Genomic DNA, 17,619 nt, shown 5'->3' on the forward strand with positions numbered 1-17,619 from the left:
GTGTAAAGGCATAAAATTTCTCATTTGCATTTATGATTTTTGTTTATTTTTTTTAATTATTTGTGTGTGTGTGTGTTTGTTTTAACTTTGTTTAAAAATAATAAGTCTTGGGGAGCTTTCAGTATCTACAGTACAAATGCAAACACACAATTAGGGTTGCAATTTTGTTTTGGAAAATTTAACCTCATATTGGACCTAAAGATCATCATAAAATAACTTACATATTCAGCACAGTTTATCATCCATTCTGCTTACAGAGGAAATGCAAAGAAAAGCAAGCTATTTAATTTTGTTCTGGATGATATGTAATAACCACCAGAATTCATATAATGACGCCGACCCTTAATGTGAACTTCTGCTGTGCTTATTCCACCTATAAAACTGTTTATTAAAATCAAGTGTGCTGAAACAATCCAAGTAAAATATGGATGGGGGAAATCTCAGTGACTTTGTGAATTCAGCATTAATCCTCGTGCCTACACGCGGTGAAATCCAGCGCTTGGCTAAATGAACATGATTTTTAAGTAAAGGGTAATGTTTTGAGCACAGATGTAGGCTATTTGTATTTGATTGTGCTATCCACTAAATTTCCCAGGGGGTGTTCTGTTCTCTGCTTCCACTATTGGCTTGTTTCTGTGCTGTTGTCCATCAGCTTTCAGCTACTGCTGGAAACAGGGCTCTCGTTTCATTCTGTGTGCACACATTTCCAGCCTTGTGTGTGATTTCCAGATTGTTCAATACTAAGTTGGCAGAAGGGTCATGAGAAAGCTACTCTGATTTTGAGTGCCCAGTTTGATCATTCAGAAGACCGTACATTAAGAGTGTCCTTCTATAACTGCTTTAAACATCCAGCTGCCACAGAGTTTAAGAATATTCTGGCTTCTGCTTTAACAAAATCATTTATGGCAGTTGCACACAAACACAGTGAGTCTATTCTGCATACAGCAGAGGGTTGAGCATGAATCAAATCATTTTCAGACTTCAGTCAGATCATTATGGTTTATGTTTGTTGCATTAATAATTCATGCTCTCTATCCAAAAACCCGCATGGCAACCTGATCCTAATCAATGGTTTTTGTTGGAGCTGAGGGATTGTGTTCACTGTGCATGTCTCTGTAGGCAACAGAGACTAAATTCATTCTCATCTTTTGAAATTTATGCTTAGGTCTTGTAATTAAAGATCTACATATCGTGTAATGGAAATATTCTAGAAAAGCTGTAAGTGTTGAATTCTGGAAGTATTTTATTGTGAGATGGGGAGTCATTAAAAAAAACAAACGATCAAACAAAAAGCTATCACTAAAAAGGTTAAAACAGGGACATATAAAAGACTTTGTTGCCTTGATGTAGACAAAGAGAGTTACAAATTGGCACAACCAAAAATAATATTAAAAACAACACATTGATGATGTTTTGGCTTCATTAAAAGGGCAGCACAGTTTCATGGTGAAGGACAATCTTTCGATGCAACAGCAAGGACTCATGCGTGTATAGCATACAATTAGTTTTCAGTAGCTTCAAAGTATAGTGGGGTAAGAGACAATAACATGAAAGTGACATGTAAAAGCTAACAGTTCTCATACACTTTAGGGGTGTTTTTGTTTTGTTTCAAACAATGCATTTTGAAAATTTGAAAATAATACTTTTTCTGTTTTAAAACACTTTGAAATGCTAGAGTTCCTTCCCCAGCTTTGATTTCATTTTTCTTCGAAATTATTCTTCATACTAAAATATATTATTGTATTAATACAAACTACAGTATTGTACACTACATTGTGTAATAAATAACCATAAAGAAAATACAAAAATAAGACACATAAATATAAAAGGTCTCTAAAACTAAAAATGTAAAGTTATACATGGTGAGGGATGGGAGGGGTAATACTGCCTTTACTGAAAAACAAAACAAAACAAAAAAATTACACAATGTTCACTGAAACAAACAACAACAACAAAAACGTCATTACAAACAAGACAAAAATTAATACTGACAGGTAAAAAGGCTGACTGAAAAGAAACGAAAAACACTAAAAGTGAATTCTTCATTGATCATATCTGCTTACATTTGTTACCTGAAGAAAAAGTGTCGTGCAGCTAAAGATAACAAGAGAAACAAGTGCACCAAACAGGGGAAAAATACTTCAAGGCTGAAAAAAGAGCTTCTTTTGTCTCCTTTTTGCTCATTGATCGTCTTTCCTGATTTCTTGATGCAGTGTAGTCCTTACTGAATTGAACAAATAATAAAAAAAATAATAATAAAAAGAGGCAGTCTTGTCCTTTAGTCAGGACTAGTGGTTTAGGTGCGGGGTCCAAAATTTTGCTACCAAAATCAAAGACAGCATAAGCCCCACGCGAGTGTGCTGCTCAGCGACGGCACAGCACTGTTCAATGGCACTTCCAACATGCATGTTTTTGCATAAGGGTGGATGATGGGTGGGGAAGGGACTGATGGCGATCACCTGAAACATGATGAAGACTACGTCTAAAACCAGCTGTTCAGGATTACTAAGATTTTAATGTCTTGGCTTTTTGGGATTCATTAAAGCCCTCCCACCGTAACCGCATCGATCTTTTGACATTTAAGGCTCACAGTCCTCCTTGAAATGAGACGACAGACAAATGTTGCGCTAGCGAGCACTAGCGTGGCTTAGGGGTGCTAATACTGGAAGGTAGACATTAAACAACACAAGGCCCACATAGGTGTTCCATAGGTAAACTGGGAATATGGTAGTGCACAGGATACTTTTTTTTCCTTCAAATGCAAGAAAATACTGAGTTTTGTTCATTGGCAATAAAAACGTATAGAAATCTCTCTCTTCCAACTGTACAGCTTTTGAGGGTAAACCGAGAGTGACAAAAAATTAGTAATACTGATAAAAGAAATTGACCCAAGGCGTTTTAGTAATAAACATTATTAGCCAAAACGTGTATAGTTTCAGTCCGTATATGCGTCATTTTCTTTTTTCTTTGTTTTTTTTTTTTTTTTCGTTAAACTTTGCATTTATACAAACCATACTCAAACACTGAAAATCGTCTTTATGTGGAAAAAGTAACTTTCGTATTTATCAGGCACACCTGGGGGTTTATACACAGTAGTGGGTTTAAATGCAGCGTAAGAGCAGTCACGCTCTCTTCCTCACTTCATTCTTGTCTTAACAGTCACTTCTCAGGAAGAGAGAGAAACATCTGCGGAGAGAAAACGTCTTTTTTGTTCCTTCAAATTAGTAACTTTATAAAACAACGTCGTAAGGAATAAGGGCCATAAAAACACAGTTGTGGCTTCACTTCACATCTCCATTCATAGTGGCTGTGTTTTCTTCATTTTCAATCTTTTTCTTATCGTCCGCCGGGTTCTCTTTTTCTGTTATGTCCTTCATGTGTTTAAGAGTTCCTGTGTCCATGGCCTCCTCTGCCGTTTGCTCATCCTCTTCGTTTCCGTCTTCACATTCATCCTGCATCACTATGACTTTCAACGTTTGTCCATCATTTTCCTCGCTCTCACCTTCCTCGTCACCATCTTCTTCTTGTTCCGCCCCTTCCATCCTCTCTCCCTCCCCTTCCTGGTCTTCATCTGCTCCCTGGTCATCTTCATCTCCCTCCTCTCCGATCTTGACCACCTGAATCTCATCCTCATCCACTAAGCTCCCCGAGCCAATCTCCTCATCCTCCTCACTCTCATCCTCTCTGGTACTACTCCCCCGCTCATCCGAGTCCAGGTGGGAAGGGGGTGAGGTCGCTGTGCTGCCCGTCCGAGGCTGCTCTTCACCAGGATTGTCCTCTTCCTCGACTCCTTGGCCTAGCCCTTGGCCTTGAGCCTCTTTCTTACAGTAGGAGTATCGGTGGTTCATGTGTTGCGAGTAGGAGCCAGAGTGGGAGAAGCGCTTGCCGCACTTGTCACACTGGTACGGCTTTTCTCCGGAGTGCAGGCGCAGGTGCTCTATTAGATGGTGCTTGTGTTTGAAGGCCTTGCTGCAGATCCCACATTCATGAGGCCTCTTTCCTGCAAGAGATGAAGAAGTTGCACTCTATTAATATTTATCTTGGAGTACTTGTGTCATTACTAGAATATACAGAGAAATACAATCATTTCTGAGCTTTTTTTCTGTGCAATTGGGAGTTTCAGGTAAGGGCGAAATAGGTCCCCATGTAGAAGATGGTCATGCAAATTCGTCATGTTGACCAATAGAACACTGCTTGGTTCCAAAGTGACTTCTGTTTAAGTGGTGCTAATCACACTAATGTGAATGCTAATTGTGCTAATGAAATCCAAGAGCTTTCTGACCCTGCATAGACAGCAACAGAACTACCACATTCAATGCCCCAAAAGGTAGTAAAGACATCGGTAAAATAGGTAGTAAGGACATCGTTGGTTCAACTGTGATTTTATGAAGGTACGGGAAGGAAAGCATAAATGGTAATTTTATTAAACAATTTCTTCTCTTCCATGTCAGAATTCGACTGACATGGAAGAGAAGAAGTTGTTGAATAAAGTCTATATTTTTAATTTCTTTGCACACAAAGTATTCTCGTAGCGTCATAAAATTAAGGTTGAACCACAGATGTCACATGGACTATTTTAACAATGTCCTTACTACCTTTCTGGGTCTTGAAAGGGCGTGGTATTTCTGTTGCTGTCTATGCAGGATCAGAAAATATCTTGTTTTCCAAAGATGAACAAAGGTCTTAAGGGTTTGGAATGACATAAGGGTGAATAATCAATGATAGAAATTTCATGATTGAATGATATAACTATTTTGGGTGAACTATCCCTTTAACGTGTTAAAAATCATGTCACATCCACTGGAAGTTTATGATGAATGTTTGTCAGTTGATCGATACAATTATGTCACAGTATGATATATTAAATGGACTAATTTTCATCAGTTATATGCATGCTATAAAAAGCTGTCACACAGCTCAACTAATAAAGGGTTCCAACCACAAAAAAAATATTGTAATCTCTTCATGCAGCACTAGAAAATCCCCCACACCCAGTGTTCAACCCTGAATCTTTAAGGCATTAAGAATTGCATTACATGTTGTTATGTAGCCATGGACAATAAGACCAAACAATGAATCAAAACAAGCTGTGGTGCACAAGACAGGCCAGTTCCACCAAGGCTGGCCTGGAAGTTTATAAACTGTGGCTTCAGACAAAAAATAAGTGAGAGAGAAAAGACAGCAAAATTTGTGGTTCAAGGCACTGTGATGTCATTTGGATGAGTGCTGCTCACTTTTTGGCCAGGTATTTTAACAGTGAGAGGTGACTGACTCTTGGCTTCACAAACTTCTCATGTTTTTAAAGCAAAAGAGGGAGGAGGAGTGTAAATTACTAACAGAGAACTGATGCAACAGCCTGGGTTCGGTGTGAGAAGGTAATGTATTTGGCCAGCGGATAAGGGAAAATAAATCGCCGCACCCTCCAGCACGTGTAATTTAACAGCGGTTGGAACTTTAAATTCAGTTCTGCTCTGTGTGTAATAGGTAAAATTACTGCAACACAATGTATTCTGTCATAATTTCCCCTTCAGTATCACTTCAAATCATATTTCTATAAATGCCAAGCCATTTACATATGAAGGAACATCTAAAAACTGGCTAAACTCCTTACGCCTACTATTTTCCCCTTTTTGTGTGAGAATCCCACCTGTGTGTTCATATTTATGGCGGAGCAATGAGCTGCTCTTCTGGAAGATTTTGTCACACAGGTCACAGGCGTACAGCCCACTCTCCGTCCTTTTCATCTTCTTTCTTGTCGGCCCTGAGTCTGAGTCTGTCTGTTCTTCCAATGTCGAGGTGACCTCTGACCCCATCTCCTGTTTCTCCTCCTACATTGTGAGAAAAAGCAGATCGTTTTGATTTGATATAACCAAGGTACATTTGTATGCACATACCTGACTCTTGGTACAAGGTACATTTGTGGCACGGCTCTCACCTTGATGCCATTGACGTGTATAACGTTCTTCTGTGGAGCGTCGTTCCCTGCTGGACTGGAGGATGTAGTGGTGTAACTGTAAGTCAGCTGCGGGATCAGGATGGTCTGATTAGTGGTGGTAAGTGCACGAAGACATTGCGCTTGTCCCTGGTCAGTGATAGCCACTAGGGTGGGCAGTTGAGTGGTCACGATGTTTATGGGATTGGCACTTGGTTGGCTGGCATATATGGCAGCATTGGTGCTTGCATTGCTGAGCAGTTCCTTCTTTGTGCAAGTCAAATTCAATGGCTCCTCTTGAGCCAAGTAAACAGTGTTTACATGACCGCTAGCCACAGCAGCTGTAGCAGCAGATTTTGGTAACGACAGATCAAGAGGTCCCTCGCCTTCCTCAAGAGTCCTGGCTGGGACAGGACCATCGGCGGATAGGTTTAGTGGTGAAGGGGATGTAGGGACACTCTCTATCCCATTCTCCCCAGCTGCTACACCCTCAGCTGGGCTACAGCATTCCCTCTCTCCTTGCTTCTCTGAGATCAGTTGCTTATCTGGCTCTGGTCGGGGTGATGCACCTCTAGTCCCATCCAAATCTCCAGGAGTGGTCTGCTCATCCTCACCCAGGGGTAAGGAGGGATCTACAGAGATCTGTCCCATCTGCATCTTCTCAAACCATTTCTTCACCACCTCTGCTGGAAGACTGACAGACTCTGATATCTTTGCCAGCTCCTCCTTGGTGGGCTCGTTGTTTAAGGCAAAGTAAGCCTTGAGCAAGGAGAGAAGGTTCTTCAGGGGAGGCTGACCAGGACACAGTCCTTCCTCCAAGTCTATCTTCCCCTCAAGGTTTTTCCCGTTTACCCTATGTCCATCTTTACCACAGTGCTTAAGTGTTGTGTCATTGTGTAAAATGCTCTTCTCATCCACAGTGATGGTGGTTTTGTCCCTATTCGTCTTGACTGTCAGGTCCTCTGGCAGCTTCTGAGCCTTGCAGGCTTCTGTGTTCAACCCCAAAGATTCCTTCTTTGGACTTTGAAGGACCACTTGGGCCTGTGAAGGGTCTAGACTGTAATTAATGAAGATCTTAGCACTGCCATCCTGGTCCAAGATGGGAAGACTAATGGCCTGTATGACTTGCTGCGGTGCTTGGGCAATTCCCACCCCTCCTGCTCCAACGATTCCCGTCCCTGTTTGCTGCCCCTTAGCTTGTGCGCTTTCCAGCACTTGCCTGATGACGTTCCCATCCACTGCCACCTTCAGCACGTTCTGTAAGTCCCCAAGGTTGATGCTGATTGGGGATACCAGACCGACTGTTGGGAGCACAACAGCCTGTACGGCTGCTGCCCCACCTTGTAATATGCCATTTACGCCTCTAGCAGATGGCGCCACCACCACAGTCTTGTACTCATAGTCCAGTGGCTCAGACTTGATCTGTGTCAAGGGAAGCTGTTCCTGAAGGGGTTTACTATTGTCCAGTTTGTCTCTGACTTGGACATGTGCTGTGGGGGAAGAGGTTGGCAGGGATGGGGAAGAGCACTGCGGGGCCTTGGCAGCCCCGGTGGCAGGAGGAGGTCGCGGCCGTCCGTTTACTGAGATGAGGCCAATGCATTTCTTACTGCTGATGTGGGAACTATAAGAACCGGAATGAGAGAAACGCTTCTTGCAGTTGGAGCACTCATAAGGCTTTTCTCCTATACAACACACACAATAAAGAAATGAGAAAACCGACAATTCACATATATATAAAGAGGTCTTCAACTCTACTGCTTTTACTGTTGAGGACACGTGTGGTTCAGATACAGTATGTGATGATCAAATGAATGGAGGGTAAATCTCTTTAAGTAAATTAAACAGACACTTCATAGGTGGTCCTCAAAAGAAACTACAACACAGAATTATTATTATTTTTTTCAAACAGTAAAGGCTATAAAAACAGTGTGCAGCTTTTAAAGTACAAACTAGGTAGCCTCTGACAGTAATTGCCCTAAGTAAACAAATGCACACACATGCATGCTTGTAAACACACACACAAACACACACAGATATAGTAGCATAGCATATTTCAAGCAGTCCTCACCACTGTGGATGCGCAGGTGTTCTTTCAGGTGGTGTTTGTACTTGAAGGCTTTGCCACATTCAGTGCATTTAAACTTTCGATTCCCTCCTCCACCTGATTGAGTAACATGCCGCTAAAAACGTAAGAGAGAATGTGTTATAATCAGATGAACAATACTGCTGTCATCATTTATATCTAAGTGTAAAATCTCATAAAAAGTGTTTAAAAGTGTTTTTTAACCATTTGCTCTTTGTATAAAATGTAGCTATGTACTTTAATTTCTTAATGACAACATTTATATTTACAGTACATTTTAAAGTTTTTTTAGTTCTTTTCTTTAGGTATTCCATGAGTGATATATTATTACTTATGTGTTAAATCCAACCGTTTTGAGTTTTAAATCTTTGAGATTTACTATACACACAATAGTCTAAAATTGCAACCTTATTCCCAGAGTTATCCCGTAAAAACTATTTGGAACATGTTAGATTTAAAATGTCATTAAATCACACTTCTCACAAACATTATAGGATAAGGACAGAATACCTGTTCTCTGCCAGCTTTGTGTGCGGTCATGTGTCTGTCTAGCTGTGTTCGGTAGGCAAAGGTGTAGCTGCAGAGAGAGCAGCTGAAGTTGTCCTCACTCTTCTCGTGTCTGTATTTAATGTGTTCTTTCAGTGAGGTGTAACGCTTGTAGCCACGAGAGCAATAGGGACAGGTGAGGAGCTGAGAAAATGAGTCTGGCGTGCCTGAGAGTGAGAGAGAAGAGAGTATTACAGATGGGTAGAGGTGTATGTGTGTATTCATTTTTATTTTCTGCGACTCCCTTTTTTTATCTCTCTCTTCTTTTTTCCTCAAAAGCATATATTAGAATCATGAATCTTTTTTTATCTTTTGGTAGTTATAAATGTATTCAAGTTCACATACAATTATTTGCTATGTTGTTCAAATATATCTGAAGCGGTGTGCAAGTAGACTAATGTACTGTAATACAAGGGAATCCAGTTGCATACATTTCTGGCATAGATGATTTATCTGTGAAGTGTTTGTGTGTGCGTGTGCATGTAGACATGGATCAATGCACTGGCAAATGAGAATATGAGAGGTTGGGAAGGTCTTTAATGTGTTACACTTCCCATCCTGAAATATCTCCAGCATGAAGAGCTGAAGAACAGCAGCCAAAATAAAAAGAATAAGGATTGGCAGCTGGGTAATCAAAGAAAACCACGGCAACAAGGCAAATAATTACATGGATGAACAATGGATTTCATAAATAAAAGAAACAACATGCTGGTGAAGCCTGTTACAAAAGCAACGTGAATAACAGGCCAGAGAAGATTTGACAGCACATATTAACCAAAAAAAAAATAAAAAAAATAAAGCCGCTGTCATACATTAAGAGATTAACAAGTTTAATTGAAATGCCATTATAGTGCATACAAATTAAGATTTGCCACTGTCTTATTTCTCAAACCAAACGTTTAAATTTAAGGAAACACTTATCTATGTTGTATAATATTAATATATTATTTTTCAAATGTCAAATGGAAAATGAGCAGGAAACACCTGGACAGGTTTCTGTCCAGCTCTCACACAGGTAACATATTACCTGTTAACAGGTAACCTATTAACCTTCTCTCTCCGGTCAGGTGAAACGTTCTCTCTCTCACAAACAGCAACAGGGACGTGAGAAAGTAGCTCAGGTATGGGAGATTTGCACAGGTGTTGCAGGTCTAACAGAAGCTGCGTTTCCATTACCCTTCGAATTGTGCAAATTAAAAAATTTAAAATATGCCTGATGTCAATTTCGTAAAAATACCTATATAAAAAAAGTTTTTACACTTGCATGTGTTGGTTTTTAGTTGATTGTGTAAATGGTTTTTGGGAAATTCGAAAAAGAAATTTCGTTTTTTTTTTTTGTAATTTTTTTTTTTTTTGGAGTACGTAAAAATCTCATGATCATTATTTGATGTACTACAACCTCCAAGAAACAGCTCATACATGGCTGCTTTCCTTACCATTAATTGCATTAACTTCACACATCTGTGGCTCATTACTGCTCCGACACGGCCACCAGAGATGATCACGGCCACTCTAGTCAATGCTTGTGTTTATACCAGCAGCGCTGCGGCACGTTTCAGAAGTGGCTCTCCGAACTGCTTCACTAAAGATACACGCATACATCTACTTTGATTAAAAATAACAGCTAGTGTGGAGGCTGCGATATACGTAAACATACCAACATCCATCGGCATGACTTATTGTGAAAGGCAAAAATTAAATTTACGTTACATCGGTTACTTTGATTAAAAATAACTGGTATTTTGGAGTATGCCATTTTGCAATAGTTTTTTTAACGACATTTATAAAGTTTTGGCACCTAGAAATCATTTCAGAGCCATTAGTGCTCCTGTAGCTCAAGTGGTAGAGCATTGCGTTAGCAAGCGCAAGGTTAGGGGTTCGACTCCGGGAACACATGATAGGTAGAAATTGATAGCCTGAATGCACTGTAAGTCTATTTGGATTATATTTTTTGTTTATTTTAGTAGCTTTAAATTAAATTTAATTTAATTTAATTTAATTTAATTTAATTTAATTTAATTTAATTTAATTTAAATTATTAAATTAAATTAAATTAAATTAAATTAAATTAAATTAAATTAATTTAATTTAAAATCGTTTCAGAGCCAAGTGTGGCTACTCCATGTGTGAGATTCAAATGTCAAGTACATACAGTTGCAGGAAAACGTATGTGAACCCTCGTGCCTTCTGCTGTATTACTCAAAAACACGGTCACAATAACAGATAAACAAAATAGACTGATTAACAATGAATAAAACAAAATCCAAGAGTTCACACTTATTCTAGCAACTATTTATATTCATCTTGAGTAATGTTACCCAGTGAAGTGTTTACAATGTGTGTGATGCGTGTGTGTGTTTGTGTGTGTACCATTTTCATCATGTCCGCTAGTTTCTGGTGTGCCCTGTCGCGGTTCGTCTTCTGGAGCCTCCGGGAAGATGACGGCCGTGTCTCCTTGCTGGAGCATCTCCTCAACCAAAGCATCTCTGCTCCTCTCATCCTCCTCTGACACGCACTCCTCTTTCACTGCAACAAATACAGACACACTTACACTGATGCTCACCGCTATGTCTGTGGACAGAATATCAGTCATACGATACGGCCCAATGCAGGATAAAATATGAAGGATAAGTAATTTGAAAGAGACCAAATAACAGCCAAAATATTTAGTGGTGACTCACTATTAAACAGTACATTAGCTAAATACTCAGAGGAGTTTGAGTGGGTATGAGCTTTAGATACATAGCTTCATGTCTGTTGGTATGTACACCCACAAAAACACATATTAGTCCTCGATTGCACATTTACCTATTAAAAGCAAATGAAAAAGAAATCACTCTGGTGCAGCTAATTCAATTTCGGGCTTAATGCACAATCTGAGCTCAACGTCCCCATTAAATGAGCTTCTTTAATTTGAGAAATGTACTCTCATTCTCTTTTGCTCACAAACGAAAGATTGGCTCAGCTAACGATTGCAAATGAACAAGTGAAGGCTTCGGGAGAAACTGAGCCCTCGGGCGGCACACTGTTCTGTGCCTTAGCAATGCGCTCTCTCATGCGTATGCTGAAAATGAGTCCGCAATGTCAGCAATTACAACTAATGGCATTTGCTAGCGAGTCAAAACAACATTCGGAAACACCTGAGGACATTTGTGCATTTGTGTGTCGGAACGATTTAAGAGATCCTGCAATATGTGAGGGACAAAAAGAAAATGAAGAGGGTTTTTTTGTTTTTGTTTATGTCAGTGTTCTTTTGCTCATTCTCGCTCTCTTTCTCAGCAGCTCTTTTTGTAGTGCACTCTACTCTTGTCAGTAGTGATGTCTCCATAAGGGACACTGATTCATACCGACACTGTTTATTTGTCTGACATGTAGGGTTTTCTCACCACAGTATAGACGAACGTCCTTGGTCCAAATATGACACATATCCTGTCATCAGTGTTATTATATTTATTTATTTTAATTATCATTATTTATTAGTTTTTTGTAATTTTTGTCTTTAAAATGTATGTTCAATTGTCAGTAGGTATTATTATTATTACTGTTATTAGCTATTATTTACTATGAATTAATTTATTATTTATTAATAAGTAATGTACATTTTATTATTTTCATTATTTTTAATTTATTAATAAACATATATTAATTAATTACAAATTTAATATAAAAAACAGTTTAGTTCATTTTACTCTGTTTGAAATGGTATGACTTGACTTTACTTTTAATTCATTACATGCATCCAACAATTAAAATTAATCAATATTAGCAAAATACAATTAAATCTGAACATTTTAATGTATTGTTAATATCTTGCAGTGTTATAGTTTTCTTTTAATTATGATAAAATTATTAAATGTTGATTAAATCAAGCACCCAGTCAACAAACATTTAATTAATTATTTATTAATAATTAACATGTTAATTTGATTTGTTTCATTATTTTTAATATAATAATAAACATATTAATTAATTCCATTTTTTTTAGTCCATTTTGGACTTTAGTTTTAAATTTTAGTCCATTTTACTTTGAAGTGGCAAGACTTTCGTTGTGCTTATGCTTATTTTATAGATTCATTTACATATTCATTTAAACTATGCTCTTGCCATTTACAGACAGAAAAAACATGAACACATTGAAAAGATAAACTCCACTGAAATGAATGGCTATCATGATCTCCAGTGATTTCAATGGCAAATATTTCAGTAGGTCCCTCCCAAAGGTTCCTGAGAGGATTAAATCGTGTTGAAATCTGGGTGTGAGATGTTCCGCTAGTGAAGGAACAGATGATTGCCAGAGCTCTCGCTCCAAGTTTTGCCCTGCACTACACAGCCATCACAGCACGCTGTTGTCAGGACATCACAACATTTCTGTAGCCGTGACAATCTCACATTATAAGTGGGCCAGAGATAGAGACATGAATGTTAGTGGGGCTGGACAAGAGTGTCTCATTCCTCACTCTACACTAAGATCTACACTACAGCGTTTCCAAGAATCGTTCACAAACTATTTTATTATGCTACATTATTAAAGTCCTGTGACATCTTGTGAGGAACAATATCCCCTCAGGCCTTACAATAAAACAAGTTGACAGAGGCAGACAGATGTTGTCTTGTGATTGTACAACAACCTAAATTTTCTTTGAAGAGAAACAAATAAGCTACTGTTGTAGTCTAAGCTCAGGGAAGCAGCTAACACACGTACATGATTATATATGACATCCTGACCTTGTTAAACACATTAAGGGTGAAGGTCAGATAAAGTGCATGAGTGTTCTGTGACGGGCTTGGTTTGATTTGACAATGACGTGCTATTAGTGTGCCAGAGCTGGGTCACATGAGTCTAAAAGCTCAGCCAGTTCACAGATTTACTTTAACTCAGATGATTAAGTAGAGAAAATGAAGACATATGTATATAAAATCTTGTGAGGTTCTGTAAGCGTGGTTCCACTATCCATTAAACCCACTAACAAAATAGTTACGGTTGACTATGGCATTCTCACCGAGGCTGAATGTGGCCCAAATCTGATTTTCTGCTCAAATCTGATTTTTCTGTGAGGTTGCTCACATGACCCTTCAAATGTAGACTGTATCAGATACTGGTTTGAACAGAAAACACCCCTAAACAGATTTTTGCTTGTAAAACATCATAGCTTGCCCTTAAGAAGTAAATAGGTAGAGACATTGTTGAATGTGAGACTATTTTTAGTATTACAGTAATGATAATTAAGTTAAATTATAATAAAGGTTATATATCTATCTATGGAAGCCTGTTTCCACCACTGAATAAAAATAAAAAATGAAATTGCGAGGTTTTATTTCACAATTCTGACATTTTTTGTTGCAACTGCAAGTTTACATCTCGAAAATCTGACCTTTTTCTCACAATTGGGAGATATAAACTTGCAAGATAAACTAAAAAAAATTCAGAATCGTGAGTTTGTATCACCCAATTTTGAGGAAAAATTCAGAATCGCGAGTTTGTATCATGCAATTTTGAGGAAAAATTCAGAATTGCAAGTTTGTATCACGGAATTCTGAGGAAAAAGTCAGAATTGCAATTCTGAGAAAAAGTCAGAATCGCGAGTTTGTATCGCATTTCTGGGGAAAAACTTAGAATCGCGAGTTTGTATCACGCAATTCTGAGGAAAAACTCAGAATCGCAAGTTTGTATCATGCAATTCTGAGGAAAAATTCAGAATCGCGAGTTTGTATCATGCAATTTTGAGGAAAAATTCAGAATTGCAAGTTTGTATCACGGAATTCTGAGGAAAAAGTCAGAATTGCGAGTTTGCATCATGCAATTCTGAGAAAAAGTCAGAATCGCGAGTTTGTATCGCATTTCTGGGGAAAAACTTAGAATCGCGAGTTTGTATCACGCAATTCTGAGGAAAAACTCAGAATCGCGAGTTTGTATCATGCATTTTTGAGGAAAAATTCAGAATCGCGAGTTTGCATCATGCAATTCTGAGAAAAAGTCAGAATTGCGAGTTTGTATCACGGAATTTTGAGGAAAAGTCAGAATCGCGAGTTTGTATCACGCAATTCTGAGGAAAAAGTCAGAATTGTGAGTTTGTATCACGCTATTACGAGAAAAAAAAAGGAATTGTGAGATAAAAAGTTGTATGTGGTGGAGCTTCCATATATCTCTATGTATACAGGTATAGTCACAAGTTTGGTGTCAGTAATTATTCATTATTTTTTTTCATTTTATTTAGCAATGATGAATTAAAATGACAGTATGAATGAATGAATAAATGAATGAATGAGGCATTTATATAGAATTTTATTGTGTATCGACACTAAGTACAATTATAATGTCACAAATATTTCTGTTTAAAATAAATGCTATTCTTTAAAATTTTCTATTCACCAAAAAAATCCTGAAAGAAATTTATAACAGTATTCACAAAAATCTTAAGCAGCACAACTGTTTTCAACATTGATCATAAGAAATCTTTACTGATCCCCAAGTCAGCATAATATAACGATTTCTATTAGTAACACTGTAGACTGGAGTAATGACTGAAAAATTGTTTTAAGTTAAAATTATAGATTTTACAGTATTGCTGTTTTTACTACATTTTTGTAAAAATAAATAAATAAATCTTAACAACTGCAAATTTTGGAGGTAGAATATAAACTTTGAGATTCATATGATTCGGATTCTTGAGTGCCTCTCACAGCATAGACCATCAGCAGGCACTACGTTTCCCAGAATCCACCAGCTTCACTTTTCCTGATTAAAGTTCTGGTGAGATTTCCATTATGAGTCAGGCACTTACAGCACTTTCCCCAGTGACCAATTACTCCATCACCATATGCTCATGCACTTTAAAACCTAAGAGTCAAATATAGAATGTAATCCTCCCAACAGTAAAAAATGAGGGAAACCCATCCAACATGTTTCTTGTTCCATTATGCTAGGTGCCTCTACTCACCGCATTACGTAAATGGCGGATTCCTAATGCCTGTTCAAGAAACGTGTGGTTAAATTACAGGGAAACAGAGCGGCTTGACATATCGAATTGGATACACAGCATCACTATCCATACCACAGTAATCATGTATTGGTTTACGGAGTATTTACCCCATAAATGACTGCAAGAGGAGCGTTTTCATCTCAGAGAACCCGAGAGCTGACAGTGAACGAGTGGCCAGTCACCTGATAGTGAAGAACGAAGCGCAGAAACATAGCTTGGACGGAGGGAAAGTAAATGTGGAGGTTGAGGTACAAGAATTGTAGCCAGAGACCACAGAGAGCCAGCCATGCGGTTTTTAAGTGAGCTGGTCCTCTAATACAGAGATCGCTGCCAAGATACAAAGAAAGAGAAAAGAAAATAAAGGTGTGGGGTAGCCCGAAATGGAGAGAGAGTTGGACTGATAGCGCTGGACCATTATGGCTAGTGGCTGCTTTACAGCCCTGAGCTCTATGAATGATGGGAAGCTTAGGCAGAGAAGTGTATATAACTCAAAAGCGACATCTGTGAACAGAGAACAATGCACATTACATCTCAGCAGACCGATTTCTCTATGTGACACACCTCGCTCGTATATCTGGGCCTCTTGCTGCAACCAAGCCTTTGGCAATGGAGAGAAAAGCTACGAAATGAAGAGGAAAAGGTGCTGCAACAGGTGCTGTAACATGTTAAAAGGAAGAATTCTCACAACAACAATTCATTCAGAGCTACAACAAAGAAGCAACAGGCAGACAAAGAAAGACTACAAAGAGATGAAGGTGGTATGGAGGTAATAAAAGAAACATTCAAGAGAGAGTGTGTGTGTGTAGTCCGTCTCTCTTAACTCGGGTTTCTGTGAAGTGTTTAATGTTTGGAGAGCTCTGCCAAAAACAATGACTTTCTTCTTCACTGAAGCTCTATCCTGCAGAGAACTGACAGAGAAGCCAGGAGAGAGGAATGAATGAATGAATACTGGCAGAAATTAAAATGACAGAGGACTTGAATTTGGGGGGCAAACCTTGAAATACAGAGTGGAGAGAGTAGAAATTGTGCTGAATGAAAAAACTGAACTAGGGGCTGCTGTGCAAGCAGTTGCTGTGGTTATAGTGGCGGTATATTACCTGCCATGATGCCTGCGTCCCGCAACACCAAGCTTAATGCACAATAGCACCCTGGTAGCTCACACACAACTTTGCGTTCACCTCTTCCAGCATAATCAATCCTCACAGTGCAGGCAATACATAGTAGCCCAGGAACAGGAAAAATGCCTTTCGTCGGAAGCAAAAGAGCTCTATTGTATCCCAGTCACCCTTTATCAAGGCTTATTATCCAGATGGAGCCAAGATTTTACCATCACAATAAAAACTCTGAATTTTCTGAAGGAAATACCTGTGCTTGAAAGGCAGCAAAGGAATGGTGTTGAATTATCTCAATCAGTGTTTGTTAGAGAGATTTAAAAAAAACCTTTGTTATAATGTTAATGATGATTGACTAGTCACCTTACAAGTGACTAGTTGATTTGAAAAGTCAACTAGTTTTTCAACAGGGTGCATTTCCTGAATACCAATGTTTGCCTAGTCAGAACTTTTCAAATATATATATTTTTTTCTTAAAAAAATTCAATTTTTTTTTTTAAAGTCATGAATTTCTTATAAATTAATGACTTTCCAGATCTATTATATAAATTAGATTTATGAGATTTCCTAATATTTATAGTACAGGTTTTCAAAGAGAACATTGTATTTAGATTTTTTTTAATATAATTTCTTTCAATTGTTTTGCAATACTGTTCAAATGTTCCAAAAGAGGTCTCTTATGCTAATTCGTTCTGTGCCTATTTGATCAAAATGCAATAAAAACAGTAATATTGTGAAATATTATTACAATTTAAATCAATTCTGTTTTAATATTTGTATAATTTATTCTCTTGATGGCAAAGCTGAATTGTGTCATATGATTATTTAGAAATCATTCTAATATGCTGATTTGTTGTTCAAAAAACATATCAATGTTAAATATGGTTGCTTGATATTTTTTTTGTGGAAACAGTGATACATTTTTCAAGATTCTTAATGAACAGAAAGTTCAAAAGAATAGCATTT

At 38.1% G+C, this 17,619-nt stretch overlaps 1 protein-coding gene across 3 annotated transcripts in view; it reads right to left on the bottom strand.

The window, feature by feature from the left end:
• Positions 1-1,223: 1,223 nt before the first annotated feature.
• The window catches only part of zeb1b (zinc finger E-box binding homeobox 1b), a 64,061-nt gene continuing 47,665 nt past the window's right edge, over positions 1,224-17,619 (bottom strand). For all 3 annotated transcript variants that reach the window (XM_042735565.1, XM_042735566.1, XM_042735567.1), the window contains exons 3-8: positions 10,932-11,087; positions 8,526-8,728; positions 8,001-8,112; positions 5,936-7,614; positions 5,648-5,828; positions 1,224-4,000 (exon numbers count right to left, since the gene is read on the bottom strand). In XM_042735565.1, coding sequence (XP_042591499.1) covers positions 3,282-4,000; positions 5,648-5,828; positions 5,936-7,614; positions 8,001-8,112; positions 8,526-8,728; positions 10,932-11,087 — 3,050 coding nt within the window. In that variant the 3' untranslated portion in view covers positions 1,224-3,281. The remainder of the gene's footprint in view (positions 4,001-5,647; positions 5,829-5,935; positions 7,615-8,000; positions 8,113-8,525; positions 8,729-10,931; positions 11,088-17,619) is intronic.

Source organism: Cyprinus carpio, chromosome B12 (genome assembly GCF_018340385.1).
Source record: "Cyprinus carpio isolate SPL01 chromosome B12, ASM1834038v1, whole genome shotgun sequence".
NCBI lineage: Eukaryota > Metazoa > Chordata > Actinopteri > Cypriniformes > Cyprinidae > Cyprinus > Cyprinus carpio.